This window comes from Harmonia axyridis, chromosome 5, assembly GCF_914767665.1.
Source record: "Harmonia axyridis chromosome 5, icHarAxyr1.1, whole genome shotgun sequence".
NCBI lineage: Eukaryota > Metazoa > Arthropoda > Insecta > Coleoptera > Coccinellidae > Harmonia > Harmonia axyridis.
In genome coordinates, this window is record NC_059505.1 from 21,599,546 (window position 1) to 21,625,081 (window position 25,536).

A 25,536-nucleotide genomic window follows, 5' to 3' on the forward strand; every position below is an offset into this window, starting at 1 on the left:
AGAGTGGGTTTATGAGAGGGAGAAGTGTACAAGACCACATTTTCACTCTGAAACAAACCATTCATAAGATGAAAAGAAGTGGAAGAAAGGCTTATTTTGTATTTATAGATCTGGTGAAGGCTTTTGACAGGGTTAGTAGATCGAAAATGTGGGATATACTGAAAACAAGAGGGGTAAATAAAAAATTTGGTGGAGTCTATTAAAAGTGTTTATTGTGAAAGCTTGAACTGTGTTATTGTCAGAAATATGAAGTCGGAATTATTTGAGACAAAGGAGGGACTGAGGCAGGGTGGAGTGCTGAGTCCGACATTGTTTATAGTGTTTTTGGATGAGATAATCAGAGAGGCAAAGGAGAGAACAGAGAAGCTTACAATTGGTTTTAAGAACTTAAGAAGAGTTGTAATATCAGAATGTGCCTTTGCGGATGACATCGTATTGATGGCGGGAACAAGGAGGAGTATACAGGGAAATTTGGATATATGGAATGGAATACTGAGAAAATATGGGATGGAAATAAATAGAAGAAAGACAAAAGTGATGGAAGTGAACGATGAACGGGAGGATGATTGGAGATTGGAAATTGAGGGAGAGGAAGTTGAAAAGGTGGAATGTTCCAGATATTTAGGAGTGAACATAGAAAATACGGGAAGCCAAGAAAGGGAGATTAACGAGAGAATTGAAAAAGCCGGCAGATTATACCACGCAATTAATAAGAAATTCCTAAGAAGAACTGAAGTTGAAGAGAAAACTAAAATGACCGTGTTTAAGTCGATATTCAGACCTGTTCTGTCGTACGGATGTGAAACTTGGAACACAACAAAGAGAATGAGGAGTAAACTACAGGCAGTGGAAATTAAATTTTTGAGAGGAGTGAAGGGGGTTACAAGGATGGACAGAAGGAGAAATGAGGACATAAGAGGTGAATTGGGGATAAAATCATTGGAAAGGTTTGTGGGTGAGAGGCAGTTGGGATGGTGGGGACACTTACATCGTATGGAGGAGGAGAGACCAATCAAACAAATATGGGAGGCAAAAGTCGAGAAAAAGGCAAAAAGGGGAAGACCGCAACAAACATGGGAGGATATGGTAGAAGAGGAAATAAAAAAGAGAGGGAAAAGCGTCAGGGAAGCTGAGATGATGACATCAAATAGGACAGAATGGAAGAAATTTATTGAGTTAAATTAGAATTATTCTTAAGTTAGAAAATGTAGATAATGAAACCCATACACCGAAAGGTAACAAATGGGATACAGATTATATATATATATATATATATATATATATATATATATATATATATATATATATATATATATATTCGGATAGGTTTCCGCGGTAGGAAATATTTGAACTTTGTGTGTTCCGGATTGAACCGCGTCTAATATTTTGTCGTGTTCGACGTTTCGGCTCCGATTTTGGAGCCATTCTCAAGAACCGTTGACTTTACGCCGGGGTCTCAATCTGCCTACTCCCCAGGTATCATCAACAAGAGCATTCTCGTAGGTGTGGTTATCTTCCGTCCTTCGAGGCAACTGAACGTTAACCACGAGAGGTCCTGTATTCATAGTAGAAGGAGGTGACCCACGTGATGGAGGTTGCGCAGGAGCCGGTTGCGCAGCTGTTAGGCAGCCTCCAGTCATTGATCGAGTTGTCATCGATCGAGTTGTTATTGATCGAGTTGTTTTCGATCGGTTTGTTGTCGATCGAGTTGTTATCGATTGTGCAGGAACCGATGGTGATGTCACGTGACTTCGAGTCATCGATCGGGTTGTTATCGAACGGGTGGCAACTCGGAGCCTGGTACGGGTGGTATGAAGCTGAACTGTCGATCGGGTTGTTGTCGGGGGCTGAGTTGTCGATCGATGTGTTGCCATTAGACGGGAAATCAAAGGTTTCCAAGTGTTGGGTAATCTTTGACCATCATCCCGTTTGTTGAGACAATTGGGTCGTTTTTCGATCTCGAGTGCTTCACGGATTATCCTACATGTGAGGGTTCTCTCTGCAGAGATGGTCTTACATCCCTCAAAATCAACGTTATGTCCTGTTTCAGAGTAGTGTTTGAATAGGGCAGATGTTGGATCTTCTTGGCGTATTGCGAGTTGGTGCTCATATACTTTGTTAGTTATACGTCTGTTGGTTTGTCCTATGTATGTTCTAGGACATGCGGAACATGGTATCTCATATACTCCTTGAGACTCGTTATCGATCGTATCCTTTGGTGTTCGAAGAAATTTTGAAATTTTGTTATCGGCTGTGAAAACTGTTTTTATATCCTGTTTTCGTAGTATGCGACTGATTTTGTCAGTGACACCTTTTATAAAAGGTAGAAAAGCTTTATGAGGGAAATTTTCTGGAGGATTTTTGGGTTGTTGTGTTTATTTTTTTTTCGATCTTATTATTCGGTGCCGGTACGCCGTAACTATCGTTACTTTGGAACCGGTTACTTTACGTTTGTGGAACGCGCGACTACGTTACTCAAAAATACCGTTCCAAAATCGCGGTATTGAAATACCGTCCCATCCCTAGTACTTGTACTACCTCGAGAGCGGTTTGTACGCCCCGGTGCACACATACGACTTTTGCAGTTACGACACCGTTACTGTGTCGTACTTGCGGCCTGTGGTACAAAGAATCAAATGGGAGCATGCACACTACCCGCCGTGCCGTTGCGACGTCGTAACTGCCATCATGCGGGCTGTGATACAAAGAATCAAATGGGATGCATGCACACTAGCGTACGACACCGCAACGGTGTCGCAACTGCAAATGTCGGATGTGTGCACCGGGGCTACATCTGGTGGGCAGGAATACAGTGCATCTACAGCTTCGTAATTTCCATCGCGAATTATTCAAACTCCTGGACATAGCAACTTGATCCTTAAACCAATTGTTAGCCCTATTCCCCTTCCGTGGCCTACCTAGTCTGTGTGAGTCTCTCTTAACGGCCCAAGAGAGTGAAGTTTGTCTCTCCTTTTTCCATTCCACCTTGTCGCAACAGTTTGAGGAAGATGACTAAATGTCATATATGCTCGAAGCAGACAACCTCCACTCGATTTGCTTATTGTTTCAAATGCAAAAAAGCATTTTATTTTGATTGTCTCAATTTTTCACCGAGCGAGTTGGGCCTGATCGATGCGAAGTGAACTTGTGGCTATTGTGTAAATGAGGGCCGCTTACTTCGTAGCGGTTTGGTCTCATCGCCTCCTCAGCGCCCTCGTACATCGGCCATGCTGGGAAATTTGCATCCCTCGACTGCATCGTCGTTTAGTTGTGATCAGTTTGCCGCCCTTATGGCCAAACTCGACGATATATCTAATGATATATCTTCTATTAAATCCACTCAGATGGCACTGCAAGCAGATTTATCCGAGTGTAGATCAATTTTGGTTAAGCATTCGGAAGATTTGCTGCCTCATGATGACGCACTTGTGAGTCATTCCCGATCAATCAGCGATCACGATGCTAAGTTCCAGTCCTGCACTTCCCAGGTGCTGAGTTTGGCGGAATCTCACAGAGGCCTTGCGGAGGCGGTAGATTCTGCTGCCTTTAGAATATCAGCAATCGAGTCTTCGAGGATACAACCCTCCACAGGACTTTCTAATGTTGAACCATCTGAAATGCTCGAACGCTTACGTAGATCCCACAACCTGTTAATACGGGGAGTTCCTGAAACAAGCCCCGATGTAGATGTTAGTGTTGTTTCTTAGGTGCTTGATTGCATATGTCCCGACGCAAATCCACAACGCACTTCCATCTCAAGAATAGGAACTTCTCTGGGTGACCGTCCAAGAATTCTCAAGTTATTCTTTAATGACCCACTAATAGTCACGAGAATCTTGAAGAACAAAAGAGTTATCGCTGATTGGCGCAAATTCAGCATCTAAGTATATATAAAACCGCTTGCACATATACGTCAAACTCTAAACGTAAAATCACAGCCCAAACGGGACCATCTAGAGCAAAAATGACAAGAATAAGACCCCCCTCAAAATCGTCTGGAGATCCCGGGAAAAATCCCAAACCTTCGATTCTCCCCGCGGTTTTCGAGTATACGGGGTGTTTCGGATCATTTTGACATTTCAAGTCCCATATTTCTGTGGTATCTGTGGACAATTTGGCTGTCAGTGTCATGTTAATAATAAATATTCCATTTCGATATATGAAAGTTCTTGAAAAAGTTTGCAGTTTCCAAAATTGTTATTCAATATTTAAATAAATGCCGACAGATAAAATGCAAAGTCTTCGGCGAATCGAAAATTCGATAGATATTTGTCAAAATTTGCAAATGAACATTGATATCATCATCGAATGCATTTTCCTCAACTCAGGTTCGTTTGAAGGGTTTGTATTATTTGGAATTAATTGGTTGAATGTTACTTTAATTCAGGAATTTTTCGTTTATTTTCCACAAACTATAAAACTACATTCCCTTTCGTGAGAATTTGAATTTATTGCGACAGAAGATGGAACTACCAAAGAGAACAGAAGCTTCATTCATCAATTCAGTCTTGGATTGGAGTCAAAGTTATGCTACTATGAAACAGTATTAAACAGATAGAAAAACTCCTTATAGATAATTCACAATTGGCTTTATTACTGGAAAAAAAGAGCCAAGTTAGTCAGATAATAGTCAAAAGTTTCCATGTGTTTTTTGAATATCTAAAATATACACTTTTACGACAGAGGAGTGCAAAAATATAAGTGTCCACTCCGTTTTTGAAGAATTTGAGTGCAGTGCTGTTGAATTTATAATGAATAAGTCAAATCTTTCATACTAATAATTTCAACTATATATACCCTGTTATATTATTTTCCGCTCAACTGAAACATGTATTAATAAACTTTGGAAATTAGAGACTCTCAAACTTATAACCTGATTTCTCAAAAAGGTTTCACCAAGATAAGATATTATAGGTAATTGCTTATGAGGTAACATAGGCCATGGGTATTTGAAAGGCAAGTCTATTCATTATGTCTCTTTTTAATTCGTTTATTATAGCTATACTGAATATTTCTAAAAATAACATTCACTTTAGATGTGAATTAATTAAATTTGGACTTATACATCATATATGACTATGAAATTGAGAAAGACATATTCTTCTAAATTCCATTATAAGTCTTTTGAATAGTACTTTGAAGATATTGATTTCAATAACGTATGGAATATATCAGTTGAAATACTAGTCAAAATGTTACGACAGAAATAAATTTTGAAGGATCATTCAGTATATGAAGAATTTTAACATGGCAGTCACTTTCGAAATTGGTATCAATTTTCCAGCAATTCAATGAAGGTATAAAATACTTTAAAAAGCAACTATTTATTGAAAATTTCCATTTCATGAATGATCAAATTTGTATAATGTAGATACCTACCTATTTGTTCACTAAAGTTTCCAATCTTTTAATCGTTATAGGAATAGGTGCTATATGGCCATTTCATCGAACCCACTAATATGGGTCAATAGTATTGACCGATACAATTTTAGTACCGATTTCAAATACTCAGTTCCTTTTGACTGAAGTAAAATTTGAACAATGATCTTTGTATCTTGAAATGAGTTTTGCACTTTTCCAGTGTTCAACAATGAGATAATTATTAAATTGACTCAAGAAATTAACAGAGTATGCTATATCAGGACTAGTTAATACTGCTAAAGATGTTAATAAACCTATTAATTTCTTATATGGTTCATCATTACAACTCTTTTTTGTTGAATCAAAATTCAATTTAGTTTTCACATGTTCACAATCAGACATGTTGAATTATTGCAATACATATTTGAAGAATATAATCGATAGCTTTACTACCTTTTCCATAATTTCTAGTAATATTCATCCCTAATCATTTTTTAGCTTCCCCTAATTTCTTTTTCATAAAATTTTCTATCAGAAAATTCATTCAGAATTAACATTAGTTAAAACAAAAAAGTCATCCACGTACAATGCAACAATAGTAAGCCAGTTATTTTTTGATTTATGTAAATACTATGATCAATATTGTTGATCTTTTGAAACTTATATCTATCAAAATTTTATTTACTATATAGGACATAAATTGCCCTGTTTAATTCACTTCTGAGTAAAACCTAGAGCCACAAGTCTCGTTCTATAACATAGCATCAATACAATCTTCAGATACTAAAAAACTCCTTAGTTCGTCAGGAATTTCCAATAGGTCCTTCGAATTGTTGCAATTATATTGTATTTCTTCACAAAATATGGAATAGAAGAATAATTTGCTGCTCAACTGAAAAATGTATTGATAAACCTTGGAAATGAGGGACTTCTTATAACCTGATTTCTCAGATATGGGTATCCGAAAGGTAGATCTATTATTCATTCTGCCTCTTTTCAGTTTGTTTATTACAGCTATACTGAATATTCCTAAAACAAAATCTCACTGTAGGTCTTTTCATGGATCTTATCGAACGATTATGTAAATTCAATATTTGTCAAAACTGAAAATAAACATTGAATGCAATTTCTTTATTTCAGGTAGTATTTCTATTAATGAGTCAATGGAATGAATGTAACTTCATTTTAGGGCTCACAAGTAAATATCCAATGGAATGATAGCCCTTAAAATATATCTATTATTCATTTTGAATTGACTTACAAGAATATCAATATTTTCATCGGCAAGACATAAAACGACAAATTTTCTTTCAAAGTTGAAATTCAGAGAAAAATATGCTAATAATTGTTTATTGTAACTATTAAATAAACAAAAAAAAGGACCATAAAAAGGATTACAACTTAACTAACAAACATAAACTTTTTTTGTCAATTTTTCCCACCCAATCATCAATTAAATTTGGACTTATGCATCATACATGTCTCTATAAAGAAGAAATGTGCTAATTTAAAATCTTATGTTGGGATTATATTATTACTCAATATTCTCTAAAAATTTTTTACAAACCTATAAGCATGAATAACTTTCTTGAAAGACTGACGCTCACATTTTGATTATTCATTTCTCCCAAATTCTTCAAAGAAAGAAATTGCCATTTCTGGAAAAATGAGATCTGAGAATTTGGTTGATATCGGTTATTTTTTATTCATTATTAAAGAATACAATATACGATTTATATTTGAACAAAATTTTAAGACATGCGTTTGACTGACAATTATGTCATAGAGAAATCTTTGTTTATGGTTATGACTGCGTTCGGCAAATCCACACTAGGGATGGGCAAAGGTCAGAAAACTATCGTATCTATATATTGTATCGATATTTTCTGACACTATCGAAATGTATCGAAATATGTAAGAGTAAAATATCGATATATATCGCTGTGATATTTTGGTGTGAGAAAATTGTGTTGATTTGAATAAAGTTTTTCTATCATAGAGGATAATAATAAGATTCAGATGACAAGATTCAGTGGAAAACGACATATTTAGTAGTTTGATTCCATTTTTATGGAGTATTTTGTCGTCCTGAACATTTATAGGGACATTGATGTTGACGAGGACGCTGTGATTACAAGGTTTTCAAAGGGTTCAAAGTTTTAAAGACCAAATTAGTTTTTGTGATGTAGTTGCCAATTGTCTTCTTTTTTTCATATTAAACAATCCAATTTTTTTAAAATTTCTACCCGAATGGTTGAAACCCTGATTAGTAAATAATGCTATTATAATACAACAAATACATAAGGGTACAACTTTTTTTTGCGAAATTCGAGGCTTTATTGTAAAAAACTGGTTATACATTTATAATTCAAAGTATTGCCCATCGCTGGTCACTACTTTCTCCCATCTTTCGGACAGCATACGAATTGAAAAAACTGGTCATCTTTTGAAGCGATCCACGAATCGATTCAAGTTTTTACTTCTTCATAAGATCGGAAGTGTTGGTCAGCCAGGCCGTGTGCTATTAATTGAAACAAGTGATAGTCCGTGGGAGCAACGTCTGGAGAATACGTCGGGTAGGGTTGTGGGATAGGAATTCCCATTTTATCGTTTCCAAGTATATCTTGATTACTTTCGCAACATGGGGTCGAACATTGTCATGCAGTAAAATCAATTCATCTTCTTTCTCGTTGTATTGCGACGGTTTGTTTTTCAATGCTCGGTACAAACGCATTAATTGCGTTCGATAAAGATCGCCTGTGATTCTTTCAGTCATAATACACTACGCCGAGCTGGTAATATAATAATAATAATAATGGTCCCACCAAATACTGAGCATGACCTTAGAACCGTGAATATTCGGTTTGGCCGTCGATGTGGAAGCATTGTCAGGATATCCTCATGATTTTATGCGCTTGGGATTATCGTAATGAACCCATTTTTCGTCTCCAGTCCCAATCCGATGCAGAAACCCCTTCCGTCGTTGTCTTGCAAGCAGCTGTTCACAAGTAAATAAACGTCGTTCGAACACCTCGCGGCTTCAACTCGTACCGCATCCAATTTCCTTGTTTCTGTGTCATTCCTATGACATTCAGGCGTTTTGAAATGGCTTTTAGTGTCACTCCTATTGATCCTACAATTATTGTTGCGTTTGACATGAGTCTTGATCAATTATTGCCTCCAATTCTGCATCTTCAAAAAACTTCTCTCTTCCACCGCGATGCTGGTCATCGACATCAAAATCACCATTCTTGAAGCGTTGAAACCACTCATCTATTTCTTAATTTATTTAATCAAACGGAACAAGCCATTTTACAGATGTACCAGAAAATAACTAAACCTAGACATAAACAATATCGTTGGTACGTTCTTCCACCAATATCGTTCTCACTATAGGTATTTGAAAGCATTCGATGAACCTCAGCCGCGGATTTTTTCATATTTTAGTAGAAAATTGAAACTTCCGCAAATGACGAGAATATGGCTCGTAAGCTAACATGGTTAATCGTGAATAACTTTAAGATGCAGACACAAATCGGCTAACATGTCAATGGCGTTATGTTCACAAATACCTAAACTTATTGTATGACATCTACGATATATTTATTTCTACTACCACTTACCGTTACAGCCATCTATTGCAAAACGGCGGACGCAAAGTTGAACGCCTTATACAGGGTGAGTCTTTGAGTTGTACATATATTTTAACCCAAGATTCCTGAGGTCAAAAGAAACACTTTTTTCCTTTAACATTTTTTCCGATTCGGCCCGGTTAAAAAGATACAGGCTGTTGAAAATCGTTAAAAAAATGTGATTTTCGGCTATATCTCGTGAAATGTTCTATCGAAGGAAATGATTTTTGAAATAAAGCCTTTTTTTTATGTGATACATCTTCTCCAAACACAAGATCCCATACACATTCTTCTGTTTCTCAATTATGAACATTATATCCCATAAAAATACCAGAAATTCGAAGAAACCGACTCTTAAAAGTAATTTGAACGTTCATTGAAGAATATTTGGCTAATTTGAAAAATAAAAGTATTCCTCATATTTTCTCGTACAAAGCGCCGTTTTCGAATAACTTGATCTTAAAAAAAAAAATTATCTGAGAAATTCAAAAAATTGGGTACTTTGGCTGAATGCAACCCTGTTCTGTTGTGGAAAAAAAAACACAGAAATGAATATTTACTATGATGTCATGTCTCAGTTTTCAGAATTGAAGTAATAGCCAACTTCATTTGAAAATGAAGTTATTTCAATAAGCTCACCTCAACTCCTCTATTTAATTACAAATTACTGAGCTTTGGCACAGCTCTGATAATAAGAAGATACTTCACTAAAATCAACATTCTTTTTGAAAAGTCCAGATTATTCATAAAGCCCATGTTTAAAAAAGTTTTCACAAAATAGTCCCATTATAATGACAACAATCAATATCTCACTAAAGACTGCTGCTATCGAACAATACTGTATTCTTCTTCGGATCATTCAAACTCACATTGAAACATACCACTAGGTACATACTAGACAAATTTTCATGTGATTGAGATTGAATACTTTTATTCTTTTGCTATTCCATAAATTCATCCTAAGAGCATATGATTCATTGACATACTTCCAAAAGGGCCATAATTGTTTTAATGTGAAAACAAATTAGGTTTTGAAAGAAACAGGATATTCTATTGATATTTATATTGAAAACTTCTCATTTATTTTCAATGCCAAAATCAAGATGAATTTAGTTGTGAAGTTGGCTATAATGTCCACATTAAGAACAAATTTGATTACAAGTGGAGTCTAACATTTTCCATTGATTACAGAGCCAGAATATTTTACATATTTCCATATTTTCATACTGATGGCTTCAAAAATATTGATGCATTTCAATATTTTTATTAGATAGTTGGAACAAATCAAATGCTTCATTTCATAAAGGAATTGTTTTCTATCAGAATGCACAGTGATTTATTTTGTATCCACACATTTATTTATTTTGGAAGTTGTTTTCATATTTCTTGAAAATATGTACGGAACTTCAATATTCTGTTGGGTTTCTTCAAATCTTCCATGATTTTCATTTCATGGTAACATAATAACAAATATCTTATAACAATAACAGTGTAAACTGTAAATGAAAATTTTAGGTTAGAACATAGATTATTCGAACCGAATTGCTGTGTTTATATTTGACATCACTCGAAATTTGAAATTCAAACTTAAAACCACAGATTACTATAGTCTGTGTGTATAGAACTTTCACAGATAAATATTATTTATTTGTGATTTTAAGGTTAAATGGCAATTCACGAAATGAAATAAACAACGATATCATATAAATGAAATATAAAGAATGAATGGATATGGATATCAGAGCTAATAGGGGTGGTAGCGAGCTCAATTCGTTATAATTATCGAAAATGAAATAGAAAATCAAGAGAAGAATATTTAATCTTTAGCGTCAACGAAATTGGAATAACTCAATTATTTCATTATAAACACTACTTTGTTCAACAAATGGAATGTTAAACGTGAGTTTATGATGGTTTTTCTAATTAAGTAGCTTATTTCCAAGGTTCAAAAGGTATATCTTATGTTTGAGAAAACTTCAGTGTTCCGGTTTTCAGGGGTGAATTAGCTCATTTTGAAAATTTAAAATGGCTATATCTTTGTAACAGGGCCGAATCGAAAAAAATGGTAAATGAAAAAAGTGTTTCTTTTGACCTCAAGAATCTTCGGTTAAAATATATGTACAAGTCAAAGACTCACCCTGTATAAATATTCATATGAATATCTAAATATGAATATTTTTGAGAGGTAAGGCTTGATATCGGTATAATCTGGGATTTGGTCCCATAGAAATACTCGAAGCCCATAACGGCGAACCCCCTCGAAATTTAAGGCTAGGACCGCCCTTGATTTGTCGTCATGGAAAGTTATTTGCATCAAATATTTTCATGTGAGCAAGGGCCAAACGGTATGTTCTAGTAAAAAAAAACATATAAAATTCCACCCTAGAATCAGCATAGTATACCGAGTGAATCGTCTGAACTCAGCTAACGATACAAGGTTTCCGAAAAAAATCTTTTATTTTCTAGAGGGATACCCAGTGAAGGATCTACCGGCATAGTGACGGGGTCCAAGGGGCGGAGCCCCTTCGGCGAGCAGAGCGAGTCTCTGATAATAAAACCCCTATGCAAGCAAAGCAGCTTCAAGACCTACGCGCTGTGCTTGAGAGAAGACGCCGAGCTGGAGAAGCCAACCTCACCATAAGATATATCAAGGGTGTTCCTGCAATTGTATTAGAGGATTCTTCTTCAAAAAACTAGCATTACCTTTGAATGTATGGCCAGTATTATATTCCAACCTAGCTTCCCTAACTGCAAAGTTCAATGAGCTTCTTTTACTGGTCGAATATCATAAGCCTTCTCTTATAATGATCGCGGAAACATGGTTGTATCCAGAAAAGCCTGATGTCATTGCTCGTATACCTGATTACACCATATACCGTTGCGATAGTATTACTACTCCAGGTTATGCTGAGGTATGTATATATATATATCCATGACTCCATTGTTAATTCGTTTAAAATCTCTAAACATTCACTCAATACTCCAGGCATCGATAATATCTTTTTGAAGATAGAATCATCTGGCTTCGCCTTGTGTGTTGGCTGTATATATCGTCCACGATCTTTCATATATGACAAAGATCTATGTGAGCATCTGGTGAACTTGTCTAACTTACATAAACATGTTTTATTGGCTGGAGACTTCAATCTCGGCGACATTAGAATATGGCCAATATCTCGTTCGCCCTCAGCAAATTCTCCTTCGATTCCATACACTGAAATGTTGAACCACTCCAGTTTACACCAGTTAGTTGACCAACCCACCCGTTACAGAGTAAACCAAGAACCAACAACGCCAGATCTAATCCTTACAAATGATGTGAATTTACTTTCGGAATTAGAATACCAATACTGGGAAAATCACTTGGTTTTATCAACAAAAATACAATTTTTTCTTTTCTTTCCTCTAAAATGAACTTGCAAAATTGTCAGATACCAGAGTATTTTTCAAAACAGACTGGGGTGATGTAATGGGCGCTGGGGACGGCGAGTCGAGATGGAGTAAATTTCACGCATATGTAACCGGAACTGTTGAGGACCACACTTTCATACGAACCGTAAAGGTCAATAGCAGTAAGCCTTGGATTGACAATCATATTGTCGGGATGATTAAGTTCAAGAAATTGTTATTATTATTATCCCGACTTTTGCCTATACGCGTAGGAATTCTCCTCGCCGTCGGCTTCTCACTCCTCGCTAAGAGGAACATTCACTCAATCCCAGATATTTAAAATATCAGAAGGGTAGAGCTCGGTCGTGTCCGGTCCTTGTGGTCCTCCTGGTTCTCGTCGAACTTCTGGTCCTCTTACACGTGATCCTTGGACCTGTCCTTTGCTTCCTAGGAATTTTCTCACCGTCCTTGCAGTACCTAAAAGAACAGCTTTTTGCATTATATTACATATATACTCACTAAGTCCTAGTTGCTTGATATTTCTCTTGAGATTTTTGGGTACTATTCCTGTTGTTGAGATGATAATTGGAATAGTTCTCGTTGATATCATTCCCCACTGGCGCTTTATCTGAAATTCGAGGTCCTTATATTTTGAAATTTTTTCGACCTCTTTTTGACGCATGTTGTTGTTATTAGGTATTGCTACGTCATTGAGTATTGCTGCCTTTTGTTGTTTATCAACTAGCAATATATCTGGCCTGTTGTGAGGGACTGTTTTATCAGTCAAAAATGTACGATCCCAGTACAGTTTATAGCGTTCGTTTTCCAGGATGGTTTCCGGTCGGTACTTGTAGTATGGCACTTTTTCAGAATTAATTATTGTTAATTTAGTTGCCATTTCTTGGTGTAGTATCTTTCCTACTGCATCGTGTCTCTCTTTATATTCATTTCCTGCAAACATTTGACATCCTCCCGTGATATGTTGGATTGTCTCGTTCGTTGGACACCCATAACGGCATCGATCGTCAGTAATAGTTCGATCCTTTATGATATGTTTGCAGTAATTTTTTGTTGAGATCACTTGATCTTGGATGGCTAAAAGAAATCCTTTCGTTTCTGGATACATCGCACCTGATGTGAGCCAATAGTTCGACGCTTCAATGTCGACATGATCCTGGTTCACCTCGTTGAAATGTCGTCCATGTAGGGGCTTTTCTCTCCATCTTTGCAGTTTTTCTTGGATTGTCTGGTGGTTGTATGACAATTGCTCTTTGTGCAGTTGTAAAGGTGTTGATTCATCTGCTTCACACAGTACTTTGTAGATCTCTGACGTGCCTGATTTGTCTTTGAAGTATGTTCGTAGGCATTCAATTTGACCATGGGCAAGTTCCATGATGTCTAGCAGACCTCTGCCTCCTTTATTCCTCGGCAGTGTCGTCCTCTCAATGCTACTTTTCGGATGGTGCTTGTTTGCTTTCGTCATCAAGGTTCTCATTTTGCGTTGCAGGTTTTCCATATCTGTTTTGGTCCATGGAATGATACCGAAAGAGTATGTAAGAATTGAACATGCATATGTATTGATAGCTCTCGTCATGTTCTTGCTGTTGAGGTTTGTTTTCAAAATTTTGTTGATTCTCCTAATGAACTCAGTTGTTAAGTCTTCCTTCATTCTTTGATGGTTAATTCGTCGGTTTTGTTTCATTCCTAGGTATTTATAAAAATCGTCCGATTTCATTGCTTCTATCTCCTGTCCATTGGAGAGAGCTATCGGTTCATCTTGGATTTTTTCACGCACTACGCTAATAGTACGACACTTGTCCAATCCGAATTTCATCCCCACGTCTTCCGAAAAATTTTCCACCAGTTTGATCATAATTTGCAAGTGGTTTTTGTTGCCTGTTATAAGTTTGAGGTCATCCATGTATAGCAAATGATTGAGTGCACTATTATTTCTGTTTCCTTTCACATTGAAACCTTTTTCAGTAGCATTCAGTTGTTTAGAAAGGGGGTTCAGCTCCAAGCAGAACCATAAGGGACTCAACGAATCTCCTTGGAAAATTCCCCTTTTTATTGGAATATCTTTAGTAGTTATGTTCGCTGTAGAGAGTTCGATATTCGTTCTCCAGTTGCACATTGCATACTTCAGAAAGTTTATTGTAATTGGATCGATCTTGTATATTTCCAAAATTTTTGTCAGCCACCCATGTGGAATAGAGTCGAAGGCCTTCTTATAGTCAAAATATGTCATAAAAAGATTTCTGTGTTTTTTGAAGGCTTGGTTGCATATGATGGAATCTATTATCAGCAGTTCCTTCGATCCTAGTGCATTCTTGGAACATCCTTTCTGCTGTGCTGTCATTATATTATTTGTCTCGCAATGTTTGTAGATACGAGATGCTTTACATGATGTGATGATTTTATATATTGTTGGTAGACATGTAATTGGTCTGTATTTTGATGGATCCGCTGTGTGTTGCATATCCTTCGGTAAGAGGTAAGTGGTCCCTGTTGTTAAAAATTTGGGCATTTCCGTTGGATTACTTATAACATCATTTATGGTTTCAACTAGCCTGCCGTGTATACACCAAAATTTTTTCAACCAAAAGTTGTGGATTCCAACTGAACCGGGTGATTTCCAATTGTGTGTGTTTTTCAATATTTCATGGAATTCTTTTATAGAAACTGCGTTATGCGGCATTTGTTCCATTGTCTCACAGGATTTCTCTTCATTTCTTATCCAATCAGCCTGGGAGTTGTAGGGGGTTGGTGTAGCCAGTTGATCTGTCCAAAAATTCTCAATATCCTTGACGGTTGGATAACTTCCTGGTGTTGCTGACATATTATTTAACATTCTATAGAATTTTCTTTCGGAATTTTCAAAAATCATATTATCCTGTTTTCTTCTATAGCTCTCATTGTATCTTCTGAGTCTTTCGGAGTACACACTAAGTTTTTGTTTCAGTGTGTCTAAAATTTGTTGAGCATTTTCATTGTTTGGATCATACGTTGTATGTTGCCGGTGACGATCCATTATTATATTCACCATTTTTTGTAATCTTCTAGTCGGCGAACCTTTTGCAAATTGGGTGAGCCTCCCAATTTCTTGGCGGATGCTATGAACTTTGTCTTCTAGCCTTTTTTGCCAATGTGGTTTATTTTGCTGTTTTTCTCTGGCTGGTTGCTGACTTTTAGGTTTTGGCTTCACACCTAGCACTGTTGCTATTGAAAATGCTGCACAGTATATGATGAGGTGTAATGATTCGAGATCATGGTAGTCAGAAAGATACTTGGGTATAATCTCCTTGTTGGTCATGACCAGAAGATGAGATAGTTTCTTAGATGTCCTCAATCTTGGCAGAATCGGTCGTCTCAATGGATCTGTGCCCTCAAAATCTATAACGCATCTATTCATTGTGGCAAATAATCGCTCCAGTAGTTCTCTTTGGTCTTCTTCTGGATTTACGACGGGTGCAGCATATATATTCCGTCGTTGAGCATCACTTATTGCTAACACATCTGCGTTGTTTTGTTCCTCAGAGTTCATTTGTGCATTGATGTTGTGTTGGTTTTCAGCACAATCGTAGTTTTCTTCAATTGTCGTTTCGTTGTTAGTGAGGTCTCTATTCTGTAGCCTCAGTTGGACTTCATTTTTTATGGTGTTAAGTCTCTCATCGGGTACAAGTTTATTTCTCAATATGACCCGGTATTGGTCGGCTACTCTTTGCTTAGAAACTTGAAGTTCGGGATAGTTTCTGTGGAATTCTGCAAATAATTTTTGACGGTAGCCTATTTTATCCTCTTCCATATTAGTCACTTCATAATATATGCGCATGATCGTTTCATTTATCGAACTTGTCCATTCCATGCGTCTTCTTGGTAGACCTGCTTGGGTGAGTGCTGGGTGGGGATCCTGCGCAGCACCTTCAGCGGTCGGAGAAACTCGTGTTATTCTTCTCCTAGAATGTTGAGATTGTGGAGGCGTAGCATTTTGTTCGACGGACGCCCGTCTCCTTAGCACTCTGTCACCGACGTCCCGCATACTGTCATGTCCAGCGCCGGCTCCAGACACGCCCTGACGAACCTCAGGCAGCGGCTCTATATTCCTATTCCTTAAATTCACCATCATTCATGGGTTCCCCCGTTTCGTGGGGAAGACGGCCTTTGATCGCTTTTTACGATCCGCAGAGCTACGGTGGGAGAATTCTTGAGCTGCTTTCCACACGGCTTCGTCCGTTACCCTGGACAGGGACCCTTCGACAGGTTTCAGCTTTCCGGGTCAGAGAGCTCCTGGAATCTGCGGTGGGCAGAAGTCGATTCAACTCTCCTGATAGGTGAATCGCTAGAGATTCATCTACCGCTTATTATTATTATTATTATTACATGGAATGAGAGCTGAGGTTGGTAACCTATAAAAGCTCAGAAATTGAGAAAAAAAATTAAATTAAACAGAAGTACATTACTAAACTAAACTAAAGTAAACCAAAAAGCACAAAGGTAAATAAACAAAGTCACCGCCGAGTTCACCATCCATCGTATTATATTTATAATTGGTAATTCGGAATAAGGACTACAGAATCAGAAATATCAGTATGCAACCAAGATTCAGTAATGAAAATGAGCGATGGACCATGCACTCTAACAAATGAGAGAAGTTCATGATATTTCGAATGGAGAGATTGAATGTAAGTATAAATAAAACTCTATTCATGCATGGCACCACTACCACTCAGTTTTCTGGAGTCTGGGATACAATTGTTGGCTCTCCCCTGACGTACTTTATTGTCAAGTCTCTTTCTCCGGACCTTTCGCGCTCCTTCAGATCAAGGCGAAGCTGACTCAGAGTTGCTAACTGGTGAGGAGTCTTGTCATCAGAAACTAGTACGCGCTTGAAATCTCCAGAATTGAGAAGCTTCTTCTTGTTTCTCAGCAATGTTCCCACAACCCCGTTGTTCGAAAAGGAAACCCTCAGCAGACGTGAGTGGGATGGATTACGTTTTCCAATACGGGAAATCTTGACAATCGCGCTTTGTATAGAGTTATCAATAGATTCTAGTATCTTGACAGCCACGTCGGTGTCACCCTCCTCTGGGTCAGATTCAGGTACATTTTTAAGCAAAATGTTATAAGAACGTTTGAATCGTTCTAAAATCTCAGCGGAATCCAAAGAACATAGAGATGGTAGTCTATCGGGAGCAGCGAATAGAGTAGATTTAATCTTCACTATATCGTTAGTCATCTCATCAACTCTCGAAACCACAGCGTTTTGTGATGACTCTATTTGAGACAACTTATTTTGACACTCGTCAATAATGGAGCTATGGCTACTTAACTGCGAGGTATGTTCATCGAGAGTTGTTATGCATTCACGCAGCTCGGCCAAAATTAGAGACTGATCGGATTTTATTGATTTTATGTCCTCAGATACTGAACTCATTTTACTTATTAGGAGAGAAAAATGTTCGAGTGTTACAGGCTGATCAGATTGCGAGTTACTCCGTAGCAATCGTTTGCTACTCAGGCACGGCGGACAGCTCCACTTACCCTTCGACTCCTTCATAAACTCAGAGTAAACGGGCGATATATCGACACACGAAGCATGATATAGTATGCGGCAGGTAGAGCATTTTAACACATTTTTATCTGATTCGGTGGCTTTTTTCGAGCATTTAAAGCAGTACGAGGGCATGATTAGTAGAAAAATATTAGTTTAAATAGGAAAGGAGAGGCAAATAAACTTTTCACTCTTGTGGGTCGATACAAGAGACTTTCACAGAGAGGGAAGACCACGGAATGATAGGAAATAGTGATCAGGCCGCGAAATAATCTGCTGAATTTAAATATCATGATCCAGTGCGGTCCACGCGTTTCCCACGACAGAGCCGAGAGAATGAAATATGTAAAGATTGTGAAATGTGGGGATCAAAAACCGAAACCAATGAGCGTTCAACGAAGGGGGGAAAGAACGCCAGGATCAACAATTATCTGCGCGGGTGGGATGCTAATATCGACCTTAGAGATGTAAACAAAGATCATTGATGAAAAAATCGACAGAATTAAGACATAGATTTACCAAAGTGAATTGGAAAATTATATTATCCTACCTGAGGAAAGACAGAAAACTGTATCATTCAGCACTAAAATATCAATGTAGAACACAGATAACCAGCTATTGACTACAGGTGATTGAGAGCTACAGCAAAACGCGTATAGACGAGGCAGTACTTCGATGAACTTGTTACTTGTTATGGCGGAGGTATGTCCGCGGCAGGCAGGTTTGTGACTTTCGGAGGCATAGAGCATTCTCCAATCATCTTTCAAGCCGATTACGTGAGGCCAAATCCAAATTTGAGAGTGATCTAGCTACTTCGAATGACAAGAAGAAATTCTTCAAATACATACGACGCTTTTTCAATACCGTGCCATCTTTGCCGCTTGTTAAGGACAAGGATGGATTAGTTGCAGATGACCATAAGTGTTAAGCTGAAATTCTAGCTGATACCTTCTCAATGGCATTCACATCCGAGCCCGGTACACCTATACCTTCAACTGCTTCTCCTCGAAACCATTCTTCTCTGGCTTTTATTGATATCAATCCCTTGATGGTTGAAAAGAAACTACGGTCTCTGAATGTTTCGTCGTCACCTGGTCCGGATGGTTTTTCTGACAGGTTGCTCAGAGAATGTTCTCAGTCTCTTAGTCTACCCATATCCAAAATTTTCTAAGTATCATTGACCTCTGGTATGCTGCCGAAATCATGGAAGGGTGCACTTGTATCACCGATACATAAAAAAGGCGACAAGCAAGATCCGAATAATTTCAGGCCAATAAGCCTCACTTCCATTCTATGTAAGATTCTGGAAAGGTTAATGTACGACAGGATGCTTTCTTTTTTTTCGAACATAACATCATACCAGATACCCAGCATGGTTTCATCAGGGGAAGATCAATTATCACCTGCCTCCTCAACTGTCTCAACAAGTCGACCCATTCTTTGGATAATAGACTTCCGGTAGATGTTGTCTATCTGGATTTCGCAAGGGCCTTCGATAGGGTACCAATAAATAGGCTTTTGTACAAGCTGGAGCACTTTGGAATCCGAGAATTGATCTTGAAGTGGATTGAGAGCTTCTTAACTGACAGATCGTTTGTGATAAAAGTTGGTTCGGCCAGATCGGAACCACGATGCGTGCTCAGTGGCGTTCCTCAGGGCTCAGTTTTGGGACCGTTGCTGTTTCTGGTGTATGTGAGCGATCTAGCTCTTGAGTTCAAGTCGGACAGTGCTTCATTTGCCGATGATATTAAATTTTTCAATTGCCCTCTCAACAACTATAAAACCCTGCAGGAAGACTTGGACAGGGTCTTTTGTTGGTGCGACAAATGGTTGATTCCCCTAAACCCTTCAAAGTGTCGAATACTACATTTGGGTAAAAACAATCCAGGTTTGACTTATTACATTGACGGCGTTGAAGTTGTTGGATGTTCATCTCATGTGGACCTGAGTGGGGTGATTTCACTTTCGTTGACTGAACATGTATTGCACATCACAAAAAAGGTCAAACGTCTTACATATGTTGTCCAGAACGTTTTTCGTGGCAATAATGTGGCGGCTATCTCCCAAATATATAAATGTTATATTCGACCAATACTTGAATTTGCAGGTCCGGTTTGGCATCCGTGGTTGGCGGGTGATGCTGCATTGCTGGAGAACTTACAGCGTCGTGTCACACGCATTCCCTTTGGATGGAATCGCCCTTGTTATCAGGAACGGCTACGAATGATGGATCTTTCTTCCTTTACTGATCGTCGTTTGAGGGAAGACCTGATAGTTACATATCGAGCATTGCACGGCTTATTCGGCGTCGATATGTCCCACCTGTATGAGTTGAATTCGAATCAATTTCGTGGACATGGATACAAGTTGAATAGAGAAGTATTTCGAACAAGGTACAGAGAGAATTTCCTTTGTAATCGGCCATTGGAACGGCCTGCCCAGCGAAATTGTATAAGCAGTATCAGTCAATTCGTTCAAGAATAAATTTGACACCTGGAAAAGTGATTAAACTGTGTACATTGTTCGGTTTTTGGTTGTTCATGATATCATTCTTGTAGCCTTTTATAAATTTCTGGTGATGATTGACCATACTCTACTCGTTTCACTTATCTCTGTTTTTTTTCTTTCTCTACAGTTGTATTATGGATAATTTTTAGTTAGAGTTTATAGGTTTAATGTAGCTTAACTCTGTAATTTTGTTTAATAATAATAATAATTATTATGTAGGTATTTTGTTATTATAACTCCGACCACAGACCAACTCCGACCGATATATTTGCACAAAGAGCATGTAAACTATGTTTCTTTGTTTTAAGGGCTTACATACACTTGTAATTTTCAAAAAATCGTTTTTTTTGTATTTTCTGAATATACATATATTCGAGCATACACACTCAAAATTTTATGTCAATTGGACGAATATTTTCGAAGTTATAGACACATTTATGAAGGCTCGTTAGGGAGGCGCGTCTCACAGTCGGGGACCGGTGTGCCAGCTGCCTACCTGAGGCGCTGTCTCTTCTTTCCTTGTCTATCCTACTCTCTTTCCTTTGTCATTTTCTATTGTATGTTTCTCAGTTGTCAAAATTTGAAAAGTAGTCGTTAGTCTCAGCCACAGATTACGGATAACATAGATGCGACACTCCCCTACCTAAAGTAGAATCATTTGAAATTAACTTCCCCTGGCGGTCGGGACTAGAACAAACCCGACAAACGCGGGAAATTTGAAGTGAGTGGTTTTCCTGTACTTGTTTTGAATTTATTAACGAAATATTCAGCAATTCAAATGGAATTTGGTGCTATGATGACCAAAAACCATTTGAATTTTTTTATAAATAACTGGTATAATATTTGATTATATTATTTTAGGGGCAAATGAAAGTCGATAGTTGAATGAACGTATAATGAATTAGCAGTAACCCAAAATAAATAAATATAAAAAAATAAACATATTATGAATAAATAAATCAACAATAAATAAATGAAGTAGCATCAACAATAAAGGAATAAACGAGTTTCAACAATAATTCATAATAACATAACAATATATAATAAATGGAAGAAATTCATTAGGCCGAATTAGAATTATTGTTAAGTTTGAGAATGTAGATATGAAAGAATTAGTTTCAACAATAAGAAAATTGCCCCCAACAAAAAATAAATTAATTAATATAAAAAAATTTAAGGGGTTTAAATATGAATAAAATTGAGTAATTCGATAAAATTACCTGGAATACCGATTGTAGGTATGCATTACATCTAAGACCATGATGGCTTCCTGGAAAGTGATACTTTCCTTCCTACGACTATTGCTAAAATGAAAACTAACTAACCATATCTAATGTCTAATCCTAAGCATTGTTCAAATCAGAATGAGCTACAGCTCCAATTTTAACATTGTGTAGTACACATGGACAAAAATTTTGAGGGATTTAAATATGAATGAAATTGAAAAAATCGGTAAAATCACCTGGAATACCGATTGTAGGAATGGTATTAAAAGTAGGACCACAAGAGTTTCCTGGAAGATACCAATTTTTTGGTTGGCTGATTTGGAGCCAATTATCAAATGTATCCAAATCACTTTTAGGGAAACGATGTCTTACACTTGTCTCTCGGTATATCCTTGTACACAATATTCGTTTATTTTAGGCATTCTGATAAAATAATTATATGCAAAAATTAATGAGTTTATTAAAATTTAACTGATCATTAGATTCGTTGCTGTTCTCTTCTATAGATGATCTATTATTGCTTTATTGCATAGTGGGCATCTCGGGCTGATATTATAATGTTAAACGGCTCAATCATATAATGTTATAGTCATTATAGTACATTGTCTTCACCGTTGCTTCTTTATATTCTGTTCTGTCTTTCTTTCTCATATTGACCGCCCAATCTTTTAGTATCAGCGTCAATTCTTCTAAGCTTCATTCAATTCATATTCTCGTATGTACTTGAACAACTTCAACGATGAAAGTCTCATTTCAGCTTTTAGGTTAAGTTAAAATGAATTTTTTTTGCAAGAGCAAACCAAACGTAAACAAATGACTAGCAGCGGTTCCAAGCGACCGGGACTAGAACTAAAACTTAATTTCGGGTGGGGGAAGGCGAGTGTTCTATCTATGTTATCCGTAATCTGTGGTCTCAGCAGAGAAGCCTAACAGTAAAGTCGTGTCAGTGTACTTGTGCCTTCGATAATATCGTGAAAATGAAGTCTAGCAGAGAACTTATAAAATCAACGAAAGTGTACAAGTCAAGAGCGAAGAAACGAAAGAATGTTTTCAATCCGAAAACAGCTGAAACGGATGAGTCCAGTTTCAGTGACTCTGCAAAAAAAATGAGAATGCAAGAGGAAATCTTGGTGCCGCGTGATCCGTCCGTTGAGTACCGAATTTTGAATTTTATTACTGTTTTCGCGGCCATCTCCGAATTTGTGCAGTGCAAAACCTGTAACGGAAATGTGAAATTTGAAACTGCTTCTGAACGAGGACTCGGGTTTAAAATTGTTTCGTTGTGCGATCAGTGTCCATCTCGTACCATAAATTCTAGTCCTTTTATCGAGCATTCTTATGAGATAAATCGGCGTTTTTTGTATGTCATGAGAGTTCTTGGATTAGGGTTAAAAGGTGCTGCAAAATTTTGTGGATTAATGGACATGCCCGCTTTCCTAACACAGCCCACCTACGATTTAATTATGAAGAATATACATTCCTGTGTTAAAACAGCAACCGACAAACTTTTTCAGCATGCTTGCCATGAAGAAAAAGACTTGACTGCTGAACACCAAGGTGACGAAAAATCTGCAAAGCTTACCGTGTCCGGCGATGGAACTTGGAAAAAGCGAGGATATACTTCCTTGTGTGGAGTGACATCATTGATCGGATATTATTCTGGGAAAGTAATTGATATCCTCGTGAAAAGTGCCTATTGCAAACAATGCGAAACTTGAAAAAGCAAACTTGATAGTGAAGAATATCAACAATGGTATGAAAACCATCAAGATGATTGATGTTGTAATCATTCAGGAAGTTGATGCAGTGATCGACCTATTCAAGCGTTCAATGGAAAAATTCGGAGTGCAGTACACAAATTACATTGGAGACGGTGATTCTAAAACGTACTCCGGGATTTTGAAAGCTGCCCCATATGGTGATCAAGAAGTCGTGAAGAAGGAATGTATTGGACACGTACAGAAGAGAATGGGAACGCGACTCCGAAATTGTGTGAAAAAGAAAGTGGAAACGGTGGAAAAAAAGGATGGAAAAAAAAACAAAAAAAAAACTCTCGGTGGAAAAGGCAAGCTGACAGCAAAAATGATCGACAAGTTGACAGTTTATTATGGCTTAGCAATTAGGAGAAATTGTGATTCGGTTGAGAATATGAGTAATGCAATCTGGGCCACATTTTATCATTACTGCTCGACAGACGAAAATCAACAACACGCAAAGTGTCCGATCGGATTGGACTCATGGTGCTCTTGGCAGCGGGCAGCAGCTGCTGATAACTTATCTGTTTATAAGCATGATTATCAGCCATTTCCAGAAGAAGTTGCTGAGGCCCTGAGGCCCATTTATGAAGATCTCAGCAATGAAAAATTATTGGAAAGATGTGTGGGTGGTTTCACCCAAAACAATAATGAAAGCTTTAACCTAACTGGTGTGGAAGATCTCTCCAAAAGTACTTCCAGCCGGATCAAAAACGGTGGAAATGGCTGCATATATAGCTGCTGGCATCTTCAATGAAGGGACAGCTGCCCTTTTATATTATATGAATGCAATGGGCGTCTCACTTGGGTCCAATGCGCATTCATATACAGATAAAGAAGATGCGCAGCGCATCAAGATCTCCGACCTGAGATCACACGAGAGCACCAGAGAGGGAAGAATGGCTCGCAGACAGCATCAAATCGAATTATTAGAAGCTGCCAACGATGCGAACGGATTATTATAACCGGCGTGAACTTGGCAGCCACTTTTCAGCAGCCGAATTCATTCCAGCAGCCAAACGACCAGTGGCGTCGGTAGAATTTAAAACTAACGAATCGATCTGTTTTTGGGGTGCAACGCAAGAATTCGCTTTTTGAGTTTACTTGAACGACTTCAGTCAAGTTTTTGTGACATTTCAATGCACGAAATAATATTATAGATGAACTTGAATTATGCTGATCAATGAAACGACGGGGTATATACAAGTATTTTCACTAATGAAATCTTGAAAAACGTTTAGCCAAGTTGATATTTGGAATACTTACTCTTCAATAGGAACAGAATAACACATCCGAAGCACATTGATTTGCAGGCCGTCTAAGGGGTAGTTTACACTTGTGAATTTTTCGAAATTTTCAAAAATGACCCTGTTAAAAAAATTTAGCCGAATTCATATTTGGTATTCCTACTCTTGAATAGCTAAAGAATAACATATCCGAAGGATTTTGATTCGCAGGCCGTCTAAGGGGTAGTTTACACTTGTGAATTTTTCGAAATTTTCAAAATTGATCATGTTAAAAATGTTTAGCCAAGTTCATATTTGATATTCTTACTCGTAAATAGCTACAGAATAACATATCCGAAGCACATTGATTTGCAGGCCGTCTAAGAGGTAGTTTACACTTGTGAATTTTTCGAAATTTTCAATAATGACCCTGTTAAAAATGTTTAGCCAAACTCATATTTGGTATTCCTACTCTTGAATAGCTAAAGAATAACATATCCGAAAGATTTTGATTTGCAGGCCGTCTAAGGGGTAGTTTACACTTGTGAATTTTTCGAAATTTTCAAAAATGACCCTGTTAAAAATGTTCAGCCAAATTCATATTTGGTATTCCTACTCTTGAATAGCTGAAAAATAACATATCCGAAGGATTTTGATTTGCAGGCCGTCTAAGGGGTAGTTTACACTTGTGAATTTTTCGAAATTTTCAAAATTGATCATGTTAAAAATGTTTAGCCAAGTTCATATTTGGTATTCTTACTCGTAAATAGCTACAGAATAACATATCCGAAGCACATTGATTTGCAGGCCGTCTAAGAGGCAGTTTACACTTGTGAATTTTTCGAAATTTTCAAAAATGACCCTGTTAAAAATGTTTAGCCAAATTCA

At 37.4% G+C, this 25,536-nt stretch overlaps 1 protein-coding gene and 1 pseudogene across 1 annotated transcript; both read left to right on the forward strand.

Annotated features, from left to right (window-relative positions):
• The first annotated feature begins 246 nt into the window (after nucleotides 1-246).
• LOC123680873 lies at nucleotides 247-11,634 on the forward strand. The gene is made up of 3 exons (XM_045618990.1): nucleotides 247-870; nucleotides 3,345-3,689; nucleotides 11,563-11,634. The coding sequence occupies exons 1-3, from the start codon at nucleotides 247-249 to the stop codon at nucleotides 11,632-11,634; spliced, it is 1,041 nt and encodes a 346-aa protein (XP_045474946.1).
• An 11,531-nt stretch (nucleotides 11,635-23,165) lies between these two features.
• On the forward strand, nucleotides 23,166-24,387 carry LOC123680874 (annotated as a pseudogene).
• The last annotated feature ends 1,149 nt before the right edge of the window (nucleotides 24,388-25,536 follow it).

Coding starts and splice junctions, on each gene's coding strand:
- LOC123680873 (XM_045618990.1), top strand. CDS start 247: ATGAAGTCGGAATTATTTGAGACAAAGGAGGGACTGAGGCAGGGTGGA. Junction 871..3,344: donor AAATTAAATTTTTGAGAGGA/GTGAAGGGGGTT, acceptor AAATCCACTCAG/ATGGCACTGCAAGCAGATTT. Junction 3,690..11,562: donor AAACAAGCCCCGATGTAGAT/GTTAGTGTTGTT, acceptor CCCCTATGCAAG/CAAAGCAGCTTCAAGACCTA.